The 25,747-nt window shown below is 42.9% G+C and overlaps 1 protein-coding gene across 2 annotated transcripts in view; it reads right to left on the bottom strand.

The window, feature by feature from the left end:
* RUNX2 (RUNX family transcription factor 2) overlaps nt 1–25,747 on the bottom strand; it is a 232,936-nt gene that overhangs the window by 30,372 nt on the left and 176,817 nt on the right. For both annotated transcript variants that reach the window (XM_043449963.1, XM_043449962.1), the window contains exon 6: nt 9,064–9,225. In XM_043449963.1, the coding sequence (XP_043305898.1) occupies nt 9,064–9,225 (162 nt within the window). The remainder of the gene's footprint in view (nt 1–9,063; nt 9,226–25,747) is intronic.

Genomic DNA, 25,747 nt, shown 5'->3' with positions numbered 1-25,747 from the left:
CACTCTTGAAGAACACCAAGCATTCGTGTGACATAAACAGCATCCTTTACCTAGAAGAGTTGCGTATTTGGGGAGGCAGCTAAGTAGCCACATAAATGAATTGTTATTTTTAGCTGGGCCAGTTCAGTACCTGAGTCAACAGGAACAACCACCTAAATAGTAAACGTTCCTATGAGCAAAACCATTCCTATGAGAAGAAAGTTTTCATTCAAAAATGAGCCAAAGATAAGGAAAGCCATAATCTGGGCCATTTGGTGACAGTGGCTGAGACAGAGGAAGTGTTCCCCCAGGCAGGAATGCATGAAATGCTTTCTGAAAAGAAATATCACTAAGTCAGCTTCTTCAAGGACAAGCCTGTGTCTTACATGTTCTTGAGTATTCTTACAACCTAGCACAGTTATGGCAAGTAGTAGGTGCTCAGTAAGTGTTTAATGGAACAAATATTAGTGGAAAAGGAAATGGTGTGGTAGTATTCATAGGTGCAGGGAGAATGGCCTGGATGCTTTTAAAAATTTAATAACATCCTTACAATGGAATATCATTCGGTGGTAAAAAAAATATGAGCTATCTAGCTCATATAGAGGAATCTTAAATGCATAACCCTCAGTGAAATAATCCAGTCTGAAAAGGCTACATGCTGTAATGCCAATTATATGATATTCTGGAAAAGCAAAAATATACAGACATTGAGCTCCCCTGGTGGTTTAGTGGTTAAGAATCCACCTCGCAATGTAGGGGATGCTATTTGATCCCTGGTCCAGGAAGATTCCACATGCAGAGGGGCAACTAAGCCCATGAGCCACATCTACTAAGCCTGCATGCAGCAGCTACTGAAACCTGTGGGCCCTAGAGTTCACGCTTCACAACAAGAAACGCCACCGCAGTGAGAAGCCCGTGCACGGCAATTAGAGAGCAGCCCCCACTCTCCACAACCAGAGAAAGCCAGCAGGCAGCAAGAAAGACCCAGAGCAGACAAAAATAAAATAAATTTGAAAAATATATACTGACAGGAAAAAGATTAGTGGCTGCCAGGGGTTAAGAGGGCAGGTGGGGAGGGATAAGGAGATAGAACACAGGAGATTTTTTAGGGCAATGAAACTATTCTGTGTGACTCTGTAATGGTGGATACACGGCGCTAAGCATTTGGCAAAACCCACAGGCGGATACAACACGCAGAGTGAACCCTATTGTAAACTATGGACTTTAGTTAGTAATAATGTACAAATACTGGTTCATCAACTGTTAACAAATGTACCAAACAAAAGCAAAATGTTAACGACAAGAAAAAACGGCTGGTGCAGATGGTGTGGGGGAGGGATATAGTAACTCTGTACCTTATGGTCAACTTTTTGGAAATCTAAAACCCCACTCTAAAAAATAAGCATTAGTTTAAAAACAAATATATATGATAGTATGTTTCTACTCTTTTGAAGGGAATGACATAACTTAGTTCTTCCACTAGCACTTATCAGGTCAGACAAGCTTTCTTTACCAAAAAGTCTTAAGAACAACAAATCCCTGGACAGACATGATCCCTGAAGAATCTCTGAGACAAGCAGTTGGACAGTTTTGAGTAATTCACTTACACGAGACCATGGAGGTGTAATAAATTAACTGACATATCTGAGAAAGATGCAAAGACTCTTTAGTGACAACGAAACCAAAACTCAGGTTTCCTCAAGTTCAATTGCCTCCACCCTCACATGGATCCCGGTGAACCACAGAAGCCACGGCGTCATTCGAAAATTAACTTTAATACTTTTGCTGAAGTTAGGTTCAAGTACCCAAACTTCTATGAAAAGAAAGGGATTACAGCAAATCTTTCACTAAAATGTGTAACCACGTTTTTGCCATCCCTGCCGAAGCATGATCACTTTCATTACTGAGTCTTTTCTCCATGTGTGGGTGGCTATACGTGTTATCAAAAATAAATCCTCAACGAAAACAACTGACAAGAACCATGTATACGTTCACAGTTGAACCTTGTACCCAGGTTTCATCCTGTGCTTTGGTAGCTCAGTCTAGCTACAAATAACAGTAACTAGTCACACAACCAAGTTTTGTCAACTTTGTGAGCTGGGCTAACTATCCCTAATCGATCTCGTAGATGGAAATCATTGGAAATCAATGGAAATCATTCTTGTATCCTCAGCATCAGTAACTCAAAAATTATGCTCGGCTGAGATCCAGGGATGCCCTTGAAACTGGGCCTACAGCAATAAGATAAAAATATCCTCTGCTTGTGTCAGAAAATATCCTATTTCTAAAGAAAGCAAGATGAGTTTTAACTCACAGAAAGCAAAAATAACCCAACCAATCACAGTCAATATTATAGGGAAGAATATTGAATATTCACTTGGTAACACAGGGCTTGCCTTTGTTTAGGGTCCATTAAATTTAATAACTTCCCCCTCTGTGGCTTTAAACAGAGAACTTCTTCAAAATAAGAGTGGCTCCTATTAAACTTAATTACTTGCCCGTGGCTGAGATGGCAGAGGTGTGTCTACCAAACAGGTAGGTCTTAATAAAGGAATAGTTCTGTAGTAAAAAGTAGATGGTCTAGTGTTTTATTATAGTTGCTTTACCTTTCTGATTTAATTGCTGGAGTTTTCCTTTTAACCTCTCTGAAGGCGTCACTCCCTCCTGTGAGTTAAGAGTGGCCCTGCTAAAATTAATCTCCACATATACTTGGCACATTACTGAAGCTGCTGGTTTCAAACCCTCAAACCAGAGGAACTGACGGAAACTCAGCTATAGAAGGGATATTTAAAAATGAACTACATCAAACATTGCTGGCTTTGAAATGACATGAAACAATCCTGCCGATAGACCTTAAGTGATCAAATGGAGTTTTTCCTCTGCAATTTCTAGATTTTGTGGAAGTAATAAAATAATTTTTAGGAACTTTATTAATCAGACTAACCCCTATTCTGCTGACTTTTGGAAATATCACAGTTTAGCAACTAAGACTCATAAAAATGGAGACATCTTAGTGGTCCTGTACAGTTGATTAAGTGGCGTTTGTTGATATTTAAATATTTTGAAAGAATAAATTCAAGACTGCTTGCTTAAACAGAAAAAGAAATCTTCAAAAAGATTATAGTTCTTAATGCTGTCTTATGTAAAAATAACCCTACAATTGTAGAGAAAAAGCATCCGTATAACCTGTATTGGTCTCTCCCAGGGTACCCAAGGCAGACAACATATATGATCCTGTATGTCTAATTCATGTATCTTACATCTCTAAGAAACCTCCTAAAAGGATCACAGAGGTCCACAGGTACAATGACCAAGACCACAGAACAAAATGCCAAAGAGCAGCACAGACTCAGGTTAATCTACGATACTTCAGGGCTTCCCTGGTGGCTCAGCGGTGAAGAACCTGCCTGCAATGCAGGAGATGCACGTTCAGTCCCTGCACTGGGATGATCCCCCGGAGGAGGGCATGGCAACCCACTCCAGTATTCTTGACTAGAGAATCCCATGGACTGAGGAGCCTGGCCAGCTACATCCATAGGGTCACAAAGAGTTGTGACTTTCAAGATACGACTGAAGGGACTCAGCATGCATGCCCACAAGATACTTCTAGGGTCTATGTACCCTAGACTGGTTGGAACCAAGAAGTTGATGATACTGACTCCCCATTACCTCACCTCCAACCAATAAGAACATCCATGAGCTGATCATGCCCTGTTCCTTGCATATTATAAGATTCCTCACTACCCACCCCAGGGCAGGTCACACAGTCTAGAGGGCATTAGCCCACTGTGGCCCCCTTTGCCTGGCAAATAAAGGTATTCTTTTCTGTTTCACCCACCCACCCAAATAAGGTACTTAACTTATATGGGTGAGATGGGAGGAGTTATTTGCAGTGAATAAACCTATGTACAGTCTCTGTTAGAAGGCTAACAATAGCTCATACTCTGACTCATAAGTCAAAGAATAAGATTCAATAAATAGCTAGACATCTTTTTGTAAGAGTATAATTACATAAAATACATTCTGAAAGTCAGTAATTATTTGTCTACATACTATTTTTTAACAAGCTCCAGAAAAGTAATTATAATCTTTGTGTTAAGCCTCACAAGTGCTTTGAACATCAAAAATGCCATGAGTGATAACAATATTACGATGATGAAGCCATGTAATGGTCTGGTTTGTTGTCAAGTCTTCCTGCCTTCCCACACACCTTGCTCTTTAATAGAATCAGTGAGAAACAACTTTGGCTACCTCTGTAGGATGAATATTCTTTTACAATCATGTAAGATGAAATGAGATAATACATAAAATCACTGGGTGTTCAGGGGTGCTATTTAAATCCCAACTATTATGTGATAAAGCCATATTTATTATTGTAAGTATGGTGGGGAGAGGAACCAATCCCTCAAAGGCTTCCTCTGCACTAGATCCCTCTAGACTGGATTCTGTTTGATTTTTATAATTCAGCTGGATATGAACTAAACTCAGTACAATAAGGTTGACCCTATCAGTCAGTTATAGGGCTTCCCTGGTAGCTCAGCTGGTAAAGAACTTACCTGCAATGTGGGAGACCTGGGTTCAATCCCTAGGTTGGGAAGATCCCCTAGAGGAGGAAACGGCTACGCACTCTAGTATTCTGGCTTGGAGAATTCCATGGACTGTTACATGGGGTTGCTACTTAAATCCCAATTATTATGTGATAAGGCCATATTTATCATTGTAAGTATGGTGGGGAGAGGAACCAACCCTCAAGGGCTTTCTTGGCATTAGATCTCTCAAGACTGGTTTCTGCCTGATTTTAATAATTCAGCTGGATATAATCTAAACTCAATACAATAAGGTCGACCCTATTAGTCAGTTACATGACAACACTTTATTGTTCAGCCATAAACTTATAACTGCTGCTATTGTTCTTCTTAGAATACCGAAGGCTACTCAAGGTTAAAGAAATATTTCCTGAATCTTGGAACTGCCCCCTGTAAACTTTGAGATGTGTGGTTTTGTATCTTTCTTTGCAGTAAAGTAGGGATTGCAAGTAATATATCTTTATCATCTTATTTTATTTACTCCATGCTTCCACAAAGGATCTGGAGGAAACTACAGAATATATAATTTGAGCAAACTCTGGGAGATAGTGGAGGAGAGAGGAGCCTGGAGTGATGCAAGCCACGGAATCACAAAGAGTCGGACGTGACTTAGCGACCAAACACCACCACCACCACCACCAACAGGACATGTATTCAGGCTTCCCTTGTGGCTCAGTGGTAAAGAATACACCTGTCAATGCAGGAGAAGTGGGTTCAATCCCTGGGCTGGGAAGATACCCTGGAGAAGGAAATGGCAACCCACTCCAGTATTCTTGACTGGGAAACTCCATGGACAGAAGAGCCCGGCAGGCTACAGTCCTATGGGTCACAAAAGAGTTGGCTACAACTTAGTGACTAAACAACAACAGGGTATATATGGTAGAGTATCACTGTCATTATTTTAAGTCATTAAGTTTGAGCATTTGCAGACACACTTGATAAATGACTCAGAGGAAAGAACAACAAAAAAGGAAGTTGTAAAACTGTATTCTCTGAAGGTCTTTAAATAGATTAAATTGCGGTATTTCTTTGCAATGGTCTTCTCGGATAAAATGGAATTTCCTTAGGAATATTCCTTTCTGAAAGATATTTCTGGTGACTTTTACGCTTATGATCCCTTGGAAAAGAACATTAGCATGCCTAATTACATGTAAGTGTAATTTAACATTTTCTATCTTCTGACATCATAAGTGAATAGTTATTTTCTCTTAGTGCTTTACTGACCTTTTGTGAATGCCTCCCAATTTCTTCAAGCTCTATAAAAATTCATAGTTAGTCTATGGGATAATAATAGTAGTGACAAATATTTATTGAGTACTCTATGTATTAGGCACTGTGTTAAGTGATTTTTGAATGTCACATAGTATTAACTTGTTTAAATATTTCATGAATTTTTTTTTGTTTTACATATACTCTGTGACCATCCATTTCATAAAGCAACTAACTCCTTTAAAAGTTTAGATTTTTATCAACTGATTCACTTAAGCCAGGGCTTGCCTGCAAATTATATATAGACATACAATTTTTACAAAACACTTTTAGCTCCTTAATATCAGCTACAATCTGTGTGTGACACACATATGGTGCGTCAGGCCTGCCCAAACACTTTACACCTGTGCACCTCATTTAATCTTCATAGTAACCCTAAGAGCTAAATATTATATCCCCGTTTTACAAATAATAAAAGTTTCCAAGAAGTGAGAAACTTGCCTGATAGGAGTTGGAATTCAAACCTGGGCCTGGACCTCCACCCTTACTGTGTAAGTGATGAATTGTATTCCTTCTCACCCAAGCTCATATGAGAATGTTTTGATTAGGGAGATGAGAACTGATTGCTCTATACTAAAAGAAAACAGAAACTATTCTGGAAAGCATCTCAAAAAGGGAACACAGAACTGCTTGGAGATGGTAACAGAGGTTAATACTTTAGCTGTCCGTGTTACAGAGACATAGCATCCTGGAACTTAGGGACACCTTTCGATATTGAGGGGGATAATAACAAGACAGAAAGTATGCAGTGTGGTACCTGAGAATCTATGAGACAGAGTCCTATCCAAGGAGTGTCCTAGGACCAGTCCCAAGGAAACTGGAGATGGGGCTCCCTCCTGAAGACGTGGTCCCGTAATCCACCAGGCAGTGCTCTGGGGCGGGGATGCAGCCCCACACCCAAGAGCAAGGTCAGAGGAAGCAGGGCTCCTCTGGCTCCCTGACAGTTGACATCTAGTTCTTTCTTCCTGATTCACTACATGCTGACAAGAGGGATTTTCTGTTCTCTTTGCTCTCCTGTTTACACAGAACCTCCCACCCTGGCACCATGTTACTTTGCCAGGAACAACTCATAGAGATGTTTGGGGTGGGAGGAAGAAACTGGACTAAACTCGGGTTTAAACCAGTTTCAAGCAGAAGCCCGTTCCTACCTTTGGCCTCAGATTAACACACAGCTGTTTAATAAACCAGTTTCTGCCTCCTCTGTGAAAATGAGAAAAGCTGTGTCATATTCGTTCATGGAAATGTTTTCAGTAGATATCATTAAACTGCCTCCAAATAACCTAGCTGCTCCATATTACACATGCTAAATGATAAAATGCCATTTAGGCAGCTTTTTTTTTTTTCCAGTGTTACTGTCAACGGTTTTCCCATTGAATTCATATACGGATATACCTCAGAAAGAAAATGCTAGAGATAAATGTCTCTAAAGCTGCCATCTCTCCCTGGGGTTTTTTTTTTTTTCCCTCCAGGTAAAGGCCAGAGGACAAACAGCTTCAGCCACAGAGGGTTGGACAGACAGAAGCCCCAGAGAACCCTGAACAGAGGCAAGTTTGCACAAATCTGTCCTGGCAAAGTGTCACTTGGCCCCATGGAAGACAAAAACAGACTCATTCTAAAATACATACGGGAGGACCAGAACTAACTCAACACCATCCAACACTGTCCCCGTGACCCTGCATCAGCCCTGGTTACCCCTCTGTGCTTCCCTCATCCTTTCCCCTGTCCTTACTTGACATTTGCCTAAAGGAGGGAGTTGTTCCAGTAAAGGGAAGTGATCACTACAATTCTATACTCTGCAGATTCCCCAATAAATACCATGTGATTCATGACAATAATAACAGCAGTCGGAATGAAAAGGGGTCACGTGGTTTTCCCAAGACTCTGGAGGTTCCCGTCCCCCCCACCCCTGCTTTCCCTACTCACCCCTACGGGAGTCCGTCTGTGGCAGAAAAGGTGAAGGCCTTAGGACCCGAGAGCCCCTTCCTGCCATTCGCTTGAGAAACAAAGCCTTCCCTCCTCCCAAGTTGAAAGAAATAAAGGAGTCTGAGCTAATCGCAACCTGCAAGCCTGCGGACGGCCCATCAGCTTGCCAGTGGTGCACCCCGGCGGAGCGAGTACCGGCTTCGAGCTTTGCAGAAGAGGAGAGAGGGAGAGAAAACAGAGACAGAAACACAAAGAGAAAGAAAGAAAGGCATTAACCTGGCCAGGAGTCACACAGGTGCACGGAGCCCGAACGCTGAGAGCAGTGTCGGACACAGAGAGGGTCCGACCGCGTGTTCTTCTGGCGGAGGGGCTGGGGGGCGGGGCGGGCTGCTTCTGAACTGATGGGGGCAGGGCTGCGGTCCGGATGCAGGGGTATATACAGATTTTTTTTTTTTCTTATTCACAGGACTCGGGGTTGACCGAGAGCCTTTAACTTTCCTCCACTTGTCAATCTGACCTCTTCGTGGATGCTCTCTGGTTCCCGGGGACAAACGCTCCATGAGAGGGGGGAGGTGCGGCCAGGATGTTGATCACACACACCCCCATCATGAGTCACAGAATTTCGTGGTGCCTTGGGAAGAGAGGATGGTGAGCCTCGGGGGGGCTGCCACGTTGCGAGCAACAGCAGTGAGCTGTGTGATTCATGGTGCTGCCCGGGTCTTGAGTTGGCTGCTCAGAGGCCGCAACACGTGGCCTTTTAAGCCTCTTGCAGCCTCACTGTCCTTGGAGTGACTCGTGTCTGTCTGACGGGGATCTGAAGTGTGCAGCTTCTCTGTCTCTCTGAACTGGCTACCTGGAACTCCTGGGCGTTTAAGAGCCTCTAGAAACGGAGGGCTGTGCCTTCAGGCTGTAGTTTGGCTTTCAGGCAGATGTTAGGAACAGAAAGGAACGCAAGCAGAGGAAAGCTGGGCAGGCGGGCACAAGACCCTCAGGAGAAGGCCCCAGTTGGGAGACAATGCCAACCGAAGGGGATGCAATTCAGCAGGACTGAACCTTGGGGTCACTGAGTGTCATCTTAGCAAAGGATGCCATGTCTGGTGGAGATTCAGGCTCTTGACCTCAATTTAAGTTCAAGCCCTTGCTAGCCCCATAATTCAGAAGACCTGGTTTGCAGCTGTGGGACCCCTGTCCACAAGCCTCTGACGGAGAGTTTACTGTGAGCGTAGCTGAGACAGCTGGGCCCACCCTGCAGCCCTAGGCCCACCCCTGCACCAGACTGGGCTTTGAGATCAAGTGTGGTCTTTACCTGAAATGCGCCTGGGCACGTCGGTGATGGCGGGCAGCCCGGTGCCCCGCGTGGAGGACAGCGGGGTGGTGGAGTGGATGGACGGAGGAGTCATCTGGCTCAGGTACGAGGGGTAGGACTGGTCATAGGACCAGGGCGGGGAGGACTGCGCCTGCCTGGGGTCTGGGAAAAAGAAGAAAATCCTTAGCACACCAGCCACTCTGGCCTACACACACAACCCCAAACTTAGAAAGGATAAAGCAGTAAAAAAAAAAATCAGACTATACAAGGACGACGAATTTCCCACAACCCCACCCTTGCAGGCCCCGTAGAGCACACAGCTTTCTAGACTCCGAGTCTCTATGAAAGTAACAAAATGCATCATGAGTAAGGACTATTTGTCTCCCTCACACATAAATATTTCTATTTGGAAAGACTAACAGTCATTTAGAAAACAATCTGCTTTGGGTATCTTCACAAAGTTGAACTCTATTTTCTTTATTTTCTGTGTGTTTTTTTAAATTTATTACTCCAATGAACATGTATTACTTATTTCTTTTTTAAAAATAAATGTTTGGAACAATTTACTCGATTAAAGAGCAGGGAGATGGTGCCTTTTGCTGCTGCGCATCCAGTCAGTATTCTTCAGACATGCTTTCTGGTTCTAAAATGCATGATTATGTGATTTTAGCACAGTTTTACATCCCAGGCAGGTCAATGGGGATGAGGAGTTTGGGGCAGAGATGAGCACAGAGGGGACAGCATGTAAGTACAACAGGAAAGAAAGGAGCCAGTTATGTTGGGCTTCCCAGGTGGCTCAGTGGTCACAGGTTCGATCCCTGGGTCAGGAAGATCCCCTGAAATGGCAACCCACTCCAGTATTCTTGCCTGGAGAATCCCCATGGACGGAGGAGCCTGGAGGGCTGCAGTCCATAGCATCTCAAAGACTGAGCAAGTGAGCATGCACAGTTATGTTATTCTGATGCTAAAGCTATCCTGGAAAATAGCCTTTAAGAAAAAAACAAAACTTCAAAACCAACCAAGAACAGAAAAGCTTTATCACCATCTAGTTTCGATGTAAAGCACATGAGTTTCTGACAGGAAGAAAAAGACCCAAAACACAACAGGGAAATGTCTTTAATCCTATTGGAATCTGTTTAAACGATGTCACATGTTTGGAATGTGGCCTGGAGTTACCTACAGTCACTACAATAATAAAAATAATGGGCAACCAACTGGTTAGAGTGAACCGCTGAGAATTAGTAATCTCTTTCAATGTATCTCTAACAGAGTTTCTTGGAGATACACACAGAATCATAAGCTAATTTCTCTTAACTTTCTTTTTTTTTGGCGAAGTTCACTTTTTCCTTAAAAAATTCCAATACACCAGGCTGTTCTCAAAACAGCTTTGTTTATCAGAATAGACACGGATTTTGGAACATGTCAAATTAGGTTCAAGTTCTGAGACTTATATTTCTAAGCTGTGTGATCTTGGGTTAATCACTCAGTGACTCTGAACCTCAGTTTCCTCATCTGTATAAGGGGATGGGAAGTAATAATATCTGAATCACAGAGATGTGGGAACTGCATGAGAAAATTATGCAGAGAGGACTAGCGCAGGAGATTCTCAGCGATATTAATTCTGGCCTTTTAAAAAAACTTTTGGTGACACAGGAATTGTTTCATGATTAAAACACACCTGAATTAGAGCTAATCCATTTAGAATAGGTTTAATTTTTAAATTATTCCCATATCACCTATCAGCCTCTGAAAATGAAAAGCTCGATTTTTGAAAACGATAAATATATTTGAGTCAATTCAGGTTTATCTCTACAAAGAAAAAGTGGGTAACAAGATGTGGGTTTTTTTCCTAAGATCATTCTTTCTTTAAAGCCAGTTTTTCTGTACAAAGCCATTTAGTTTCAGCTATTTCTTGTTTATTTGTTCAATTCAGAAACAATTTATTTAAAGACTATCTAAATGGGACATACTTTTCTTGACTCAAAATAATTAAATACATCTGGATATTTATCGAATGTTTACTATATCAACAGATATATAGAAAAATTCATCCAATTCTGTTTTAAGGAACATTTACCTGAGTTTGCAATTTGAATAAAAGTATAGTATTGTAAATGGTTCACAGAGGCGTTTCCTTCAAAAATTGGATGGATATTTAATCATTCAAGTAATGAAATTTTGTGCTTTAAAATGTTCAAGGCTGAGACTAATAGATCGGCAACATTTCAAACCTGATCCTTGTTATGTATCTGATACAGATATACTTCCTTGCTTTAACCATTAATGTCATTCACTATTCAGATAAATGGTAAATGATCTTCAGATGGAAAAAGATACATTCCTTACAACATCAGAAAGCAATCTCATAAAGACAAGGCCTTCCCTCAAGCACCATTTTTAATAGATACAAAGGACAAGAACCACACAGCAAAATGAGCAGGGCACACGGGACTCAAATAATCTAACATCACCAGATGACTTTCTGAGCAAACAGTTTCATCTGTATCTCCACTCCCATACTTTAGCACGTTACCAGTAGCACAGGGCTCTCTGCCTAAAAGTGGGGGGAAATACAAAGAAATCTAAAGAATGACTAAAATCACTGATGTTTAGACATGTCACAAAGGAATCAGGGGACTTAGCTTGAATGGAAGATACAGCTTTGCATTTCTCCTTAAGCTGAGAGGCAGCTCAGTACAACAGGAAACAAGGGGCCTTTCTGATGAGAGGATCTGAGTTGGAGTCCCAGCTCTGCTATGTGTGAGCTGGATACCTTGGCTGTACTAGCAAACTCTCTGAACCTCAGTTTCCTCATCTAGAAAATGAGGCAGCACAGCATGGTGAAATGAACATAGCCAAGAGTTCACGTGTGCCAGCTAGACAGCCAATTTGGGCTTGAATCACAGCTCCCCACTTTGTTGAGCAAGTCATTTAGACTCTGAGGGCCTCAGTGGCTCGCCTGCAAAATGGGAACCAGGATGCTTATTAGGGCTCTGTGAACATTTACACGAACTAGGCCTTATCTAGTATGTTGTCTGCCACTCTTGGCACATACAAAGTATACAATAAATAGAAATGATCATTGCTGTCTGTAAAATGAGTATAATTATAACTACTATCATTTTTGTTTACAGAATTAAATGAAATAACACAAGAAAAGCCTTTTGATAACTCTAAAGTACTATATGAAAATGATCATTATTCTCTGTGGCAGTTCACTTCACATGGCCAAGGCCCTGCTGTGTGACATGGGGTGTGTTTCTTTTTTTTTTCTTGGGGGGGGGGGTGTGTTTCTTAATGTGGCTGAGTTTTAATTTCCTCATCTGTAAAATGGGTATGATAATACAGTCTCAGAGAGCATCATAAGGATTAAATAACATAGAGCGAATGGCTAATCACTATTCAAAAAAATTAAAAATCTGACTCTAGAGGCCAAAAAAATCAAAACATAAAACAGAAGAAATACTGTAACAAATTCAATAAAGACTATAAAAACGGTCCACATCAAAAAATTAAAAAAAAAAAAAAAAATCTGACTCTAAACTATCCATCGTGGCTGGATTGTCTACTGTTAGTCTTAAAAGATGTTCCAGATCAGACTCATCACAATTCAACATAATGCCTGACACATAGTAGGTGCTCAAGAAACAAACACTGCACAAACCTCCCGGGGTGGCTGGAGTGAATAATGGGATTTTATAAAGAAGTAGTAACTAGTCTTTCTCTAACTTCCCCTTAGGCTATAAAAGAACTTGTATCAAATGAGGTTGGAGCTTTGATATAAACTTCCTGACTGCTGGAATACACACTTGAACTATCAAAGGCTCACTATCCTTTGAGTAGAATGCCTTTCTGAAGATTCCCAGTGTTAGCAAAAAGAACTTCTCACTATCCCTAAACAAGCAAGAAGATCGCTCTTTGCTTTCTGTCTCTCAAAGAACAGGCTACAGGCTGCAGGCTGACCAATCTCTCTTTCAAGGTCACCATCCTAAGATGGTGATAATGAGTCTATGATAAAGACCTACTTAAGGAGAATAGGACATGGCTTGGCAACTGAACAACAACAAGGAGAGTTACTGAAGAAAAACAAAACGCAAGAACCGCCATATGGGGCTTACTAGATCTAGTCTAAGGAATTTTGAAAAGGAACTGCAATCTTGAAAAAAAAAAAAAGGATTGGTCTCCAAATACCCATCTTTCTCTAATACCCTGTGAATGAGGCCTCATCAACCCCAGCTCCCCCATTTCTGGCCTGTGGTATCTTGGACAAATTATATAACCTATCTGACTTCAAGATTTCTAATGTGTATAATGGGGATAAATAAGAAGACCTCCCTCCTAAAGTTGTTTTAAAGATTAAATGAGGTCATGTAGGAAAGAGCTTAGGACACGGAAAGAACCCAGTAAATGTTCACCACTATTAAAGCATCTCCTTTACTGAGCCTTCGTTCTGTATTTATGTTTCCAGCCCGTAACCTCTTATTCTAGCAAAAGGCCATTTTTAGAAAGCTTCCTGCAGTTCTGAAGTCTGCTGTTTGGAGACTATATCTGAGACTATATCTGGTCGCTTCGATAGCCTTTACAATCATTTAACCTGAGTCACGTTCCTTCTTCGTCCTAGCCTCTCCCAGACCAAGAAATCCTAATCTGTTTAGTGTCTTTTCTAATACTGTGTGTGTCAACTTTTTTCAAACTGTTAGTCGGGGGCGGGGGGGGGGGGGAATGGCTATAAAAGATCTTGACTTCCTAAATGCCCAACCACTAAGAAAATGTAATCTTATAAATATATGATCACAGCATATTTGCTTTGTTGTGGACAATTATTAAGGCTGACAATAGAGAAAAGTCACCCTAACCTGATCTCACCAATGATTTCTGAACTCAACTTCCTGAAGAAACCTGAGACTTCTGAGATTGACTCTGAACTTGGATGACTCAGAGCAGGTGACAGATGTTTTTAGGCATCAATCCTAAGGTTACTAATAGGGAAAAGTGAGTGTAGGACCTAGGTCTGAGACAAACCTACTAATTAACCATTAACGAACAAGAAATGATCTTCATCTACCTTGGGCCCCACAGGGATAGTATAACACATTCCTTCCCTCTGCTCCATCCAGAGTTACACTAAGTCTTGTCAAGTCTACAGGCACATGGAAGGAAGTACCTTGCCCTTCCAATCCAACACAAATAAGAATATCCTTGATGTGGGGGTCTCAGAGGCTCAAGGTACCAATCACTGTCTTGTTATCACATCCTGGGTGATCTGAAATTACCTATGAGCACCCATGAATTTTCAGAAAATAACTGAACTCTATTTCATAGACATTTTCAAAAGACATGAAAACTGCTGTTACACTTTAGTTTTAGGGTGCTTTAAGAACAGTAATTCAGTACTTTTCTATGACAATCTGCAGAAACAGCCTCAATATTATTTTATTACTCTATTCTGAACATTCAAAGCATTGACAGAAGTTTTTATATAGATATGATCACTGAAAAACAAGACCTTGGGTGATGGTTTTTTTTATGGGCACATACTCTTTCGTGCTTGAGAAACCTGAAATGTAAAATAACACATGAGCATTTTAATAGGATTCCACCCCTATTTTTTCCCAAGCTTCTCTCCTATCACCTAAAAGGTGTGTGTGGGTGGGGTGGGGGTTACTTAAAGAGAGATTATAATCAAGTTTGACCTGTAACATAAACTTTGAGAGAGAAAATCAGGTCTTCCTTATACAATGGGCAGCCATGCTCACAGCAGGATGTGACTAATCACAATGAGTAAATGGCAGAGAAGACCTAGAGCTGAGCTCCTGGAGGCGCTGGGGATGACTGAGGAGAAGAGAGCCCCCAGTCTAACGGGGACGCACACTCGCAACTACCACCTGGCTTCTGAGGTCAGGCTTATTGGACACCTCAGATCTACAGCTGCATACTTTCAGAAGAAATTGTGGTCTCCTCTGTGTCAGCAGACCAAGTCTAGCTACGAAGAGTGCCGGGTAAATAAAAAGGAGCCAGTCACGTCACTTAACAAAAGGAATCCCTTCAGCTTCTAGTTGAAGCAACGTCTGTTGGATGAACTTTTAAAAAGACAGCAGAAAGGCAGAAATTATTGGGTATAAGACAGGCTCAAGGATGTTTTGTACCACAGGGGGAATACAGCCAATATTCTGTCATAACTGTAAACAGAAAGTAACCTTTTAAAATTGTATAAAATTTTTTTTAAAAAAAGACGGGACTCCCCGAGTGGTCCAGTGGTTAAGACTCTGCTTCCATTTCATGGAGCACAGGTTCAATCCCTGGTTTGGGAACTAAGACCCCACATGCCTCGAAGCACAGCCAAAAGTAATTAAATAAAGAGTGAAGATATAAAAAATAAAACAAGTAAATAAATAAAAAGACACCAAAATCCAGGGACCTGCATACACTTTGCACTTTCTCTCCCAACACTTTGCACTTTCTCTCCCAACTCAGTAAGCTGAGCACAAGGTTCTTATTTAGCTCTCCCTCTCTCACCTCCAAGTAACAATGGTCATAACTGCCACCCTTAACAGGGCTTTCAGGATGGGGCGGGGAGAGAAGTTTTTACATGGTATTCTGGTGAGTCAGCAAACTATCCATTTTTCTTATCATGAACAGCTTCTGTACACCTACACAGCAGTGAGATGGTCTAAGGAATAGATTAAAAAAAAAAAAAAAACCCAAAGACATTTCTTGCTATGCAAAAGCTTACACAAGCAGGTGGGGAGCGTAAGACTAACAGATATAAAACGACAAGTAATTCAAAAACTGTCAAAGCATGCACCTGTGTTTTTTAAAAAGCTCTAAAGATAGACATGAACCATGTTGCAGTGATATCAGTATGGATCTTATAAGATCTCCTTCTAGGGCGGTACTCCTTTGGCTTAGGCTACCTGGAGATTGGGCATATCTGCCTTACATCCTACAGACCTCAGAACATAAAAGTACTGAAGAAAACATCCCCAGGAGATGCTCAGAAATTGATGCTACCTGGGGGAGAAGTGGTTCATGCATCTCACGTGGTCTTTGTATCAGGCAGAAATGGAGACAGGCATTTATTTAAACCGTGGGTGTGAGAAAAGCAAGATCTCTCCTTTGAGTTAGACCATAGTTTCTGAAATTTAATAATGGGTGTGGGGAAAATGAAGCAGGGTCATGCATTTCCTGAAATGATTTGTAAAGAGTCATGGGATCTAAGAGTACCCAGACTTTTCAAATGACTGAGACACTACATTTCAGGTCTATACACTTGAACTCTGAACACTTAGGGTCATAATAAGAGAGGAAGGGGGAGGCAGATGGTTAGAAGAAAAAAAAAAGCACTGTAGGTCAATTAAAAAAGCATCAGAGGAAAAACAAGTAACTCTAGGAGAATAGGCAGAAGTCTTTTCTTAATGAATAAGATAAAGTGGGGTGAGGAGAGTGGGCAGAGAGCTTTAGAAAAGCCCAAGGAGGAAATTCCCTGGGGATCTAGTGATTGTGGCTCTGTGCTCCCACTGCAAGGGATGTGAATTCCATCTCTGGTTGAGGAACTAAGATCCTGCATGCTGCTGAGCCAAAAAATAAAACAAATTTAGAAAAAGAAAAAAAAAAAAAAAGCCCAGGGAAAGGTACATATGGAAACTCAGGAGTTGCTGTTAACAGGTCCCCTTTGGTAAACACTCTGGTTAGATACCTACAGGTGTGAAAGGAGGACTGCTTCCTAAGAACTGCTCGCAACAGGGCACACCTTGGATGCGGTGTTCAGCTTCACGCGGAGACGGGAGGAAACTAGTCAATGGGGCCAAGCCCAAACCGGCACACAAGTGGCTCCTTCCTGTTTGTGCTGCCAGAGGGCTGCTGGGTAACGTGGCAGGACAGTGGCCAGCGGTTCCTGCCCAAGCCATGCGCCCCCAGGGAGCATCTGCTATACTCGGGGAACATCACATTTGAAGAGCATCATATTCCCACCCCTTCTCCTCTACCCACTTCCCCCTCAACAGCACTCAACTCAGGCTGGAAAAACCCCAATTATTTCTTCAGAAAACTGGGGTATTTAACATGAACTGCATAGACAGTTCTCCTGAAGATTTTCCCTCTCCGTTGCAACCAGGGTCAAAGTCAATAATCTCAACGGAGGGAGGCAGATTTACAATTTCCTATCCTAGACTATTTCTGTCATATTACTATCATTCATAATACAAATATACGCATTCATTCATATTCATTCATTCACACATCCATTCACTCCCATTTCCGAACATTTATACTAAATGCTAAGTTCTATGTCTTCTCTAATAACCCTGCTAATAACTAAGTGGACATTTAGAATGTGCTTTCCCACTCACTTCTGGTTCTCTTGACCAAGGAGAAACATGGTCCGAAAACAGGCTTCTTGGGATGCAAGAGGAAGCCTGGATGGGGGGACTCTGGCACTAACTGTGCAATCAAACACCAATGATTCACCTTCTCTGCGTGTCGCTGTTGTCAGGAGTAACATGAGAATGGATGGTCTCTAAGATGTTTTCCGAAGATAAAATGCTATGATTCTAACCACCTGAAAAATTGGGTACCCTACGACACTCAGTCCTTTCTGGAGATGGTAGCTGCACCAGAAATTACTGAAGCCCAGCTGAGCTGATCGGGGGTGGCTGTGAGAGGCAGGCTGACACTCAGGGTGCTTCTCATTGCACAGCTTGTGACCCATGTCAGCAAAGAAGACCCTAAAGGCAGGATTCTGACCTCCCTCCGTGTCCCCAGTCGGGGTTCTCTACAACTGACCAAGGTGGCCAGAATCACTTGGCAGAAGACCAACCCAACCGATTCACAGAGCTTAAGACTGAAATTTGAAACTCTACTCAATGCTCTGATGGTGACCTAAATGGGAAGGATATCCAAAAAAAGAGGAGATATATGTATAGCTGATTCACTTTGCTGTAAGATAGAAACTAACACAACATTGTAAAACCACTACAGACCAATTAAAAAAAAAGACTGAAATTTGACCAAAAAAGCAGCAATCTGTTTGGTAAAACCAGATACCACACAGGGTACGCCAGGCACAAGGAGTCAATGGGAGGAGAGGGACTCCGTGAATCTCCAGGAAGCTTAGGAGACAACAGTGGAAGAGAAAATGAGAAATGATTCAGTTTAAGACATCACAACCTCTAACAAAATATTAAAAGAAAAACCAGAAGGAAGCTAAGACAAGGTAAAAAGAAGTGTCTTTTCAGTGTCACCAATTTGGGGCTGGAAGGAGCTCATCACTGTCCTACAGAAAATGAGGGAATTTCCTTACTTAAAAGAAAAACCTAATAGGAGACACAAGAAGGTATACCATATGTCATAGCTAACCTGGTCTCAGCCACAGCATATCTAGGGCCTCAGTGTAAAGGCAATAGAGGAAAGGGAACTAGTCACAAATAGGTAGGACCAGAACCTGAGAAATAACAGGGATGTGGTGTTGGCCAGGGGAAGTGGCCTTAGTTCAAATCACAATATTGAAGTGAATGCAGTAAATTCAAGTTCAGTTCAGGCTATTAACATCCAGGGGGTGAGCTTATAGCAGTTGGGGTGTCACAGAAGGTCCCCAGGCATGGTGAGTCCTTTTGTCAGATAGATGATGCTATTATCTGTGGTTCTAAGAACTATCTCCCATCACTCACTCATTCATTCATTCAGAAAATATTTATTGAGTGCCTACTCTGGTACTCTGCTAGGTTCTAGAGACATGGTGAATAAAGAGTCTGCGTGCCCTCAACAGAGTTTACAATTTGGTGGGAGAGACTGACATTAATCAACTAATCATATAACTGTGATAAAGTGCTAAAAAGGAGATGTCCTTGGCATTGTAAGAATGCCAAATTACATACATTGTAAGACTCCAGCCATGCCTAGGGCTAGGAAAGGCTTCTCTAATGATGCAATGATTAAGCCAAGAACTGAATGGCAAGCAGAAGTCCAGAGGATACTCAGGTGGGGTTAAAAGGGCTGCAGGCTAAGCAAACAGCATATACTGAGTTCCGGAGACAGAGGTAGTACAGTTTCTTTTTTGAAGAGGTGAGAAAGCCAATACAAAAGGTTCAAAACAGTGTGAGAAGAGGGTGGAAAACAGGCAGGAAGGACCCAGGCTATGTAGAACCTGTTGGACCACGCAAGAGGTGTTGGTTGGTCTTTATACTAAGAGCAGTGGAAGGTCACGGGGGTGTTTTTAAGTCCAGGGTGACATCATCAGATACGCATCTTTTTAAATCTCCCTCTAACAACATCACGATAGAAACAGGGCAGAAGTCCAGCGCAGGGCTGGACACACAGGGAAGGGCGTGTAGGGAAAACAGCAGCTGAAATGGGGGCCAGGGTGGAGTTCAGGAGCTGCACCCAGGGAACCAGGAAGCGGCCAGAGGCACACAGCTGCCTCTGCATGTGGCCCGACCAGGGGGATGAGCCCCTGAGGGGCCTGGGCTGGAGCAGATTGGCTCTGGGTGGGCGAGGTGAGCCCCAGGTCAAGGGCCTGGGGCCTGCAGCTGTGATCTGGGCAGGCTCCACCTCATACCTTCTGGTTCAGGGGTAAAGCCTCGGCCTCTGTACCTGTAACAAGTTCCCCAGGAGATGCTAACAGATGCCAGAGTTGGAGAACAATGGGCATGATTTTTACTGATGACAGTTAGAAAGGAAAATTACCCAACACTACTTGATTTAATCTTCCCTATCAAGAAGAACAATCTCCAAATAGAACGAGCAGAACAAACATGCTTAAGAGGAAATGAAGGCCCAAGACAGGTGAGGAGATAAGAGAGAGCAACCTACTACTTTAAATGAATTCAAGTGTCTGCTCCAGGATGAACTATGCCCCACAATATTGCAAAAATGTATGTAGACTGGCAGATAAAGGGCTTCTATGTGACAGAGCAGGGTCTGCAAAGTTCTTTATATTAAGGAAAACATGTCTTCCTGGAACTCTTTTCATTCCTAATCTTAGGTTCACTACCTGGGATTCCTTGTCCATATAAAATATTTGAAGATAATGCCTTTAAAGTTTACTACATAATCATACTTTTACATTATTTCACCCCATCTACCTTTTCTGGAAATGGCATTGCTATTGGTAAAATCTAAATCGCAACTAGCTTTTTGGGATCATTGCTTGCAGCCCACTAAAAACACTGGAGTCACTTTCAACAGCCTGTGTACAATCAACGCTTCACACTTGATCCCCAAAGTGAGTATCAGAAAGTGGGATGGGTTCACTAAAAGCTTGTTTCCCAGGATAACTTGAGCAATAGGTTATGGGAAAAGTCCGCTGTTTGCTGTGCATCTTGACCTCAGCAAGGTACATACCTCACCTCTAATGGGATGTACAGGTACTTAAAAGGCCCACCAGAAAGTGATCATTGACATGGGTCATGGTCAGCTTTGAAAGAGAAACACCAGTGGTATATTTGAGGGCTTGACAATCCTAGTTACATTCAGCATTTTTAGCAAAGTCTTGAAGGATGAAAAGCAACTTTCCTAAACTTCAAGATGAGATGAAATTGGGAGGAAGAGTCAACATAGTAGATGAAGAATCAGAGCTATAAATTAACTCTACGAGATGGAAAGAGGAGGTAAAATTGACACAGTGAAATTGGCAAAGAACAAAAGTGCAGTGCTGCAGTTGGTCAACTCCCAGACAGGCCGGAGGAAGGCTGCCTTGAAAGCAGCAAGCCTTTTTCATGGCCTGCAACCCACAGTGTGATGGGGTGACAAAAAGCCAACACAGTCCTGGGATGTATTAACAGAGCACACGTGAACGCCTACCCCCAGATAAGACAGCGCTAGAGGGTTGTGTTTTCTCGAGGTGGGATCAGCCCGGAACCCTGGAGGAGACAGAGCAAGCCGTGGGACCTCCATCTGTCACAGGAGGAATGGTTAAGGGACAGCCAAGAGCTCCCACCTATTCTCAGCCTCTCCGTGGGACATCTACTTCCCACATGAACTGAAGCTTGGTTTTCTCCCCATCCTTCCTCCTAACCTTCCCCTGGGCCGCTGCTCTTTCTCCAAGGCCACAAGATGAGCCAAATCCTCTTCAGAAATTCTTCTGTCTTTACCCTAACCCGCCAGCCTCCAGAACATTCCCAGACATTGGCAAGTGGCTTCACATCTTTCTTGTTTCCCTGACTTGCACCAAGTCCTACAGAGTTCCACGAGAAATTGCCATTCCCACCGACCATCCACCACGGCAAAGCCCACTTCTATTGACAAACTGCAGCCTCTGCAGGAGACAATCACATAATTTGCTGACTGGCTCTTCCTCGCATCTCTGTCTTTACTTGGGTTCTCAGCGATGCTCAAAGTCATTTTCCTTTCCCCACCCACTCACCTTGCTGACAGCCCCAAAGGTGTACGCTTCTCCTAACCTTTTCCCTATATCCTCTCCACCTAAAACGCCCTTGTCAGACCTCACCTTCCCAGGACACTGACTTATAATTTCAGCCCTGAGAGTTCCAGAACCTCTTGATACTTCATTTTCTTTTATGTGTGAAAGAGGGTTCACAATACTGACTCTGCTGTGAAATCTGTCCTTTAAAGACTGTCACAGCCAACTGTTTTCAAACAGCTAAAAAAGCAAGTCCTTATCAAAATAAACAAAGCCCTGGAAAGAATCTGATGGTCTTTACTGGGAATGGTGCCATACGATTTTATTCCTGGACTACTTCTGCATATATTAAAATAAAAAAGAATGGAATGAAAATACTTTTCAAACTGATAACATCTGTTAATATGATGTTGTTGCTATTAATATTACATAGTACAATATACTCTGACTCTGAAGCCCTGGGTACCCATCCAAAATTCAACATCAAAATATACTGTCAGAGCACCCACTATATCCAACTGTATACCTTACTTGCCCCTCTCCTGGGTTAGTCCAGGAGGTTTAATATGGCATTATTAGGCTCCTGTTCTGATCATTCTGCTCAGAATCCATTGCAAAAAGGAAAAAGGGGAAAGAAGCGTCCCTCGGCAACGAGTAACAGGGGAAGACACAAATACATGTATATAGACATATATGTAAAGCTCAAGCTAAAAAGAGAAAGATGATGCTTTGGCAACAAAGGAGAAAAAGAAACCCAGACTTCCTCTGAGCACAGTCCTGAAATCAGGCTAGAGATGGAACAGTCTTAGGGAAGGAGAGAGTGAGGTGTTATCAAAGAGATGGATTCTCCTTATTGCAACCAGATATTAACTGAGCATTATGTATTCCAGTCAGGAGGAAATTACAATGACAAGATTCTGGAACTCAAAAACTTGATTTTTCTTGGAACATCACCCTTCTCATCTTTTTGTAAAAGCATAATAAAGCCAGAGCATCTTCATTTAAAAAGGGAATTTCAACCAACAGAAATCCAGAGACCTTTAAGCAGCTCATCTATGGATGATGTCAACAGCTGTGGGGACAACATGGCACATTGATGGCCAGCCCCTCACAGGATCATACTGAGCCTTATCCTTCAAAAGCCAGCACAAGCCAGACCTGAACTCCACTTTTCCTTATTAGGAAAAGAGATCTGATCTCGTGCTCACTCACAGGACTGATGCTTCTATATGACGATTGTAACGGGCGACCTCCTCTAAAGAGCTTTCCTGTTCACACATGTGCGTGGTCGCAGCAAGTTTTCCTGGCTATTCTGCCCACAAGATCTCAAGGGAAGGAGGCAGGACAAGACTCCGCAGTAACCTCAGAAATGAAAACTCAGCACCACCCAAGTGAAAGAACGGTACCTCCAACCACCTGTCTCGAGGGTGGTGATTTCAGTTCCTTAAGACAAGAGATGCCTCTAGGTGAGTAGGACCACAGCGGTCGAAAAGCAGGAGAGACCTCAGTGGACTCCCGCTCCCCACATCCTACAGTCCTTCTCACCCGCAGTCATGCTTCCTGCTCGGTCAGTCACTGTGCCCCTCGTGGGTTCATCCTCCTCACACCTAGAGCCACAGCCACTGCAGCCCCACCCACTCCACCTCCACCTCCCTTCACGCTAGAGACTCGCGGGGGCACCGGGCACTCGGAGAGGACGCTGTGCTCCCCTGTGTCTACGAGGCTTTGCTGATAAATGTTTCCGTGCCAGCCCAGCAGACTCAGGGCTGAGACAGCCAAATTCCAGCACCGGCGATTCTCCTTCATCGTTTTATTAAAATGATTTATTTTACTTCAACTTTTACTGGAGTATAGTTGCCTTATAGCGTTGTGTCAGTTCCTGCTGTACAAAGTCAATCAGCGCTACATAGACACGTATCCCCTCTGTTTTTGGATTTCCTTCCCCCCCAGGTCACCACAGAGCAGGGAGGAGAACCCCCTTTGCCCCACAGTAGGTTCTCATGAGTCTTCTAGTTTACATGTAGTACCGGTGGTGTATGCATGTTTAATCCCAATCTCCCAATCCATCCCACCCTCACCTTTCCGCCTTGGTATCCGTGCATTTGCTCCCTTCATCTGTGTCTCTATTTCTGGGATCCTCTTAATGCTTAAAGGAGCATGTTTGCCAAGGAGGGGAACACAGAATCAGACTGAAGTTGGACAGAAACGACTTCACTTCAGTCAAGGTAACCATCAATAAGACCACATCATTCTACATGATGCCTGCCACGTCGTTTTTTCCAAGATACCCCTAAAAGGTTACTTTGAGTATAGGTTCATATATAACTGTCCACTAATGATCAAAAACAATTATGCTGCCTTTTAAAGCATAATTCAGATACTCCTAATGCATCATTTTTATTAACGTTTTTGTCCCTGAGGGTCCTAAAAAATATCTGAGGGAGAAAGAAAAAGACATTGGTCCCTTAGGACATGTGTCAGACTGTCAGCAACCTGCCCAACTCAATGGCCATGAGGCTGGTTGCCCACTAAGAGTCTGGAACCCAAAGTCAACTAAACTAGCCCAGGAGCCTAGAGCAACACATTTCTTGAAGAGTCCTCTTCTTCTACCTGTAAAAAATCATGCTTTTCACAACTGCTTTACGGCTTCAGTAAGAACTTTGTGTAAAACTAGTCTGTAAATGGTAAAGAGCTGCACAAATGAAAGTCTGAAATGGGACAAACAGGGACAGGAGAGAAGTTCACTTCAGCCTCCCAGAGATGCTGGAGGTTGAGTGCATAGGACCCTCCAGCCATGTGGATCTTGCCCTAACTCCTGTATTAACGACTCACTAGAGTGTAGGTGGGACTGAGCAAGTTATTTAGCCTCTCAGACCCTCAGTTTTCACATCACCACCTATCTCATAGACCCGTTGTGAGAAATGCCTGCTACACCATATATAGTAGTCACAGCAGGACTGTCAGTATGCAGCAGCTAGTAGCAATCCACTCAAATAGGTACTAGAAAAAAGATTTGAGCCAGAATAGTAACAGGTCACCCTTCCTGAAGAAGAAGTCAAACACCTGCTCATTCATTCTTCACCAAACCTCAAGTCGCCAAGCAGCGGGCACCACCAAAGACAGCAGGGACACAGAGATCAGTAAAACATGGCCCTGGACTTGGAAAGTTCAGCCTGATGGAGGAGATGGACATGTACACAGAGAATTGTCACCATGTCCAGCAGTGGTGTGGAGCACTGGACTTGACTTGGGTAGGCTGGAAGAGGCCTGACAGAGGTGCCAGAATTTGATCTGAGTTCTGAAGAAAGAGGAGAAGTGCAACCAGTCTTAATTCCCTCCCAGGCTCCTGCTGCCATTTCCTGAATGATGACCCTGCTCCTGCCCCTGCACCCTCAGGACCCATGCTTCACAGAGCAGCCAAAGTGAGTTCTTAAACGCATGTAAATAAAACAGATGATTAATGAGAGCCTACTGTAACACAGGGAACTCTGACCAGTGTGCTGTGGTGATCTCAATGGGAAGGGAATCCAAAAAAGAAGAGACACGTGTATACATATAGCTGATTCACTGTGCCGTACCGTAGAAACCAACACAACACTTTGTAAAGTAATCATACGCCAATAATTTTTTTTTAATGTGAATCAGATAATGTCATTTGCCTGCTTCACATCTTTCAATAATACCCTTCTGTGCTCAGAATAGAACCCACTTTCCTGAACAGGGCCTGGAAGACTCTCCGTTATCCAGCCACTGCCCACTCCCCTTATTCACTCCACTCCACCTGCCGGGACCTTCCTGTCCCCTGAACACACCACACTTGCAGCTCCCTGGGAGTTTTGGCCTGAGTTCCCCCTTGGCCAGAAACTCCGTCCTCAAAGCTCTCCAAAGAGTCCTTTCCCAACTTTCCAATCAAAATTAGCTTCTGCCCTGCTCTCTCTCTCTCATCCTCCTTTCATTTTCTCCTTTCATGTTACTATTATCTGAAATTATTTTGCATGAATGCTTGACCTAATTGCTGACTATATATCACCAAAACGCAAGCCCCTGGCAAAGAGACACTAGACTATCTTGTTCCCTTACATCCCTGCCTGGCAAACAGAAAGCACTCAATAACTACTTTTTGGAGGAATGAAGAACAGCGTGGCAGAATGCCCACCCCAAAGGTTAGACGGATTTCCCAGTCCACCAGGGGCTGAGTCGGCTTTTTATTCCCTCTAGATGCAGCTCACCCATCCAGAGAGTATTTTGGGTTTAAAAACAGTGCTTATGGGGACTTCCCTGGTGGTCCAGTGGTTAGGACTCGGCGCTTTCACTGCTGAGGGCCTGGGT

Source organism: Cervus canadensis, chromosome 28 (genome assembly GCF_019320065.1).
Source record: "Cervus canadensis isolate Bull #8, Minnesota chromosome 28, ASM1932006v1, whole genome shotgun sequence".
NCBI lineage: Eukaryota > Metazoa > Chordata > Mammalia > Artiodactyla > Cervidae > Cervus > Cervus canadensis.
This window is presented reverse-complemented; position numbering and strand designations above follow the sequence as displayed.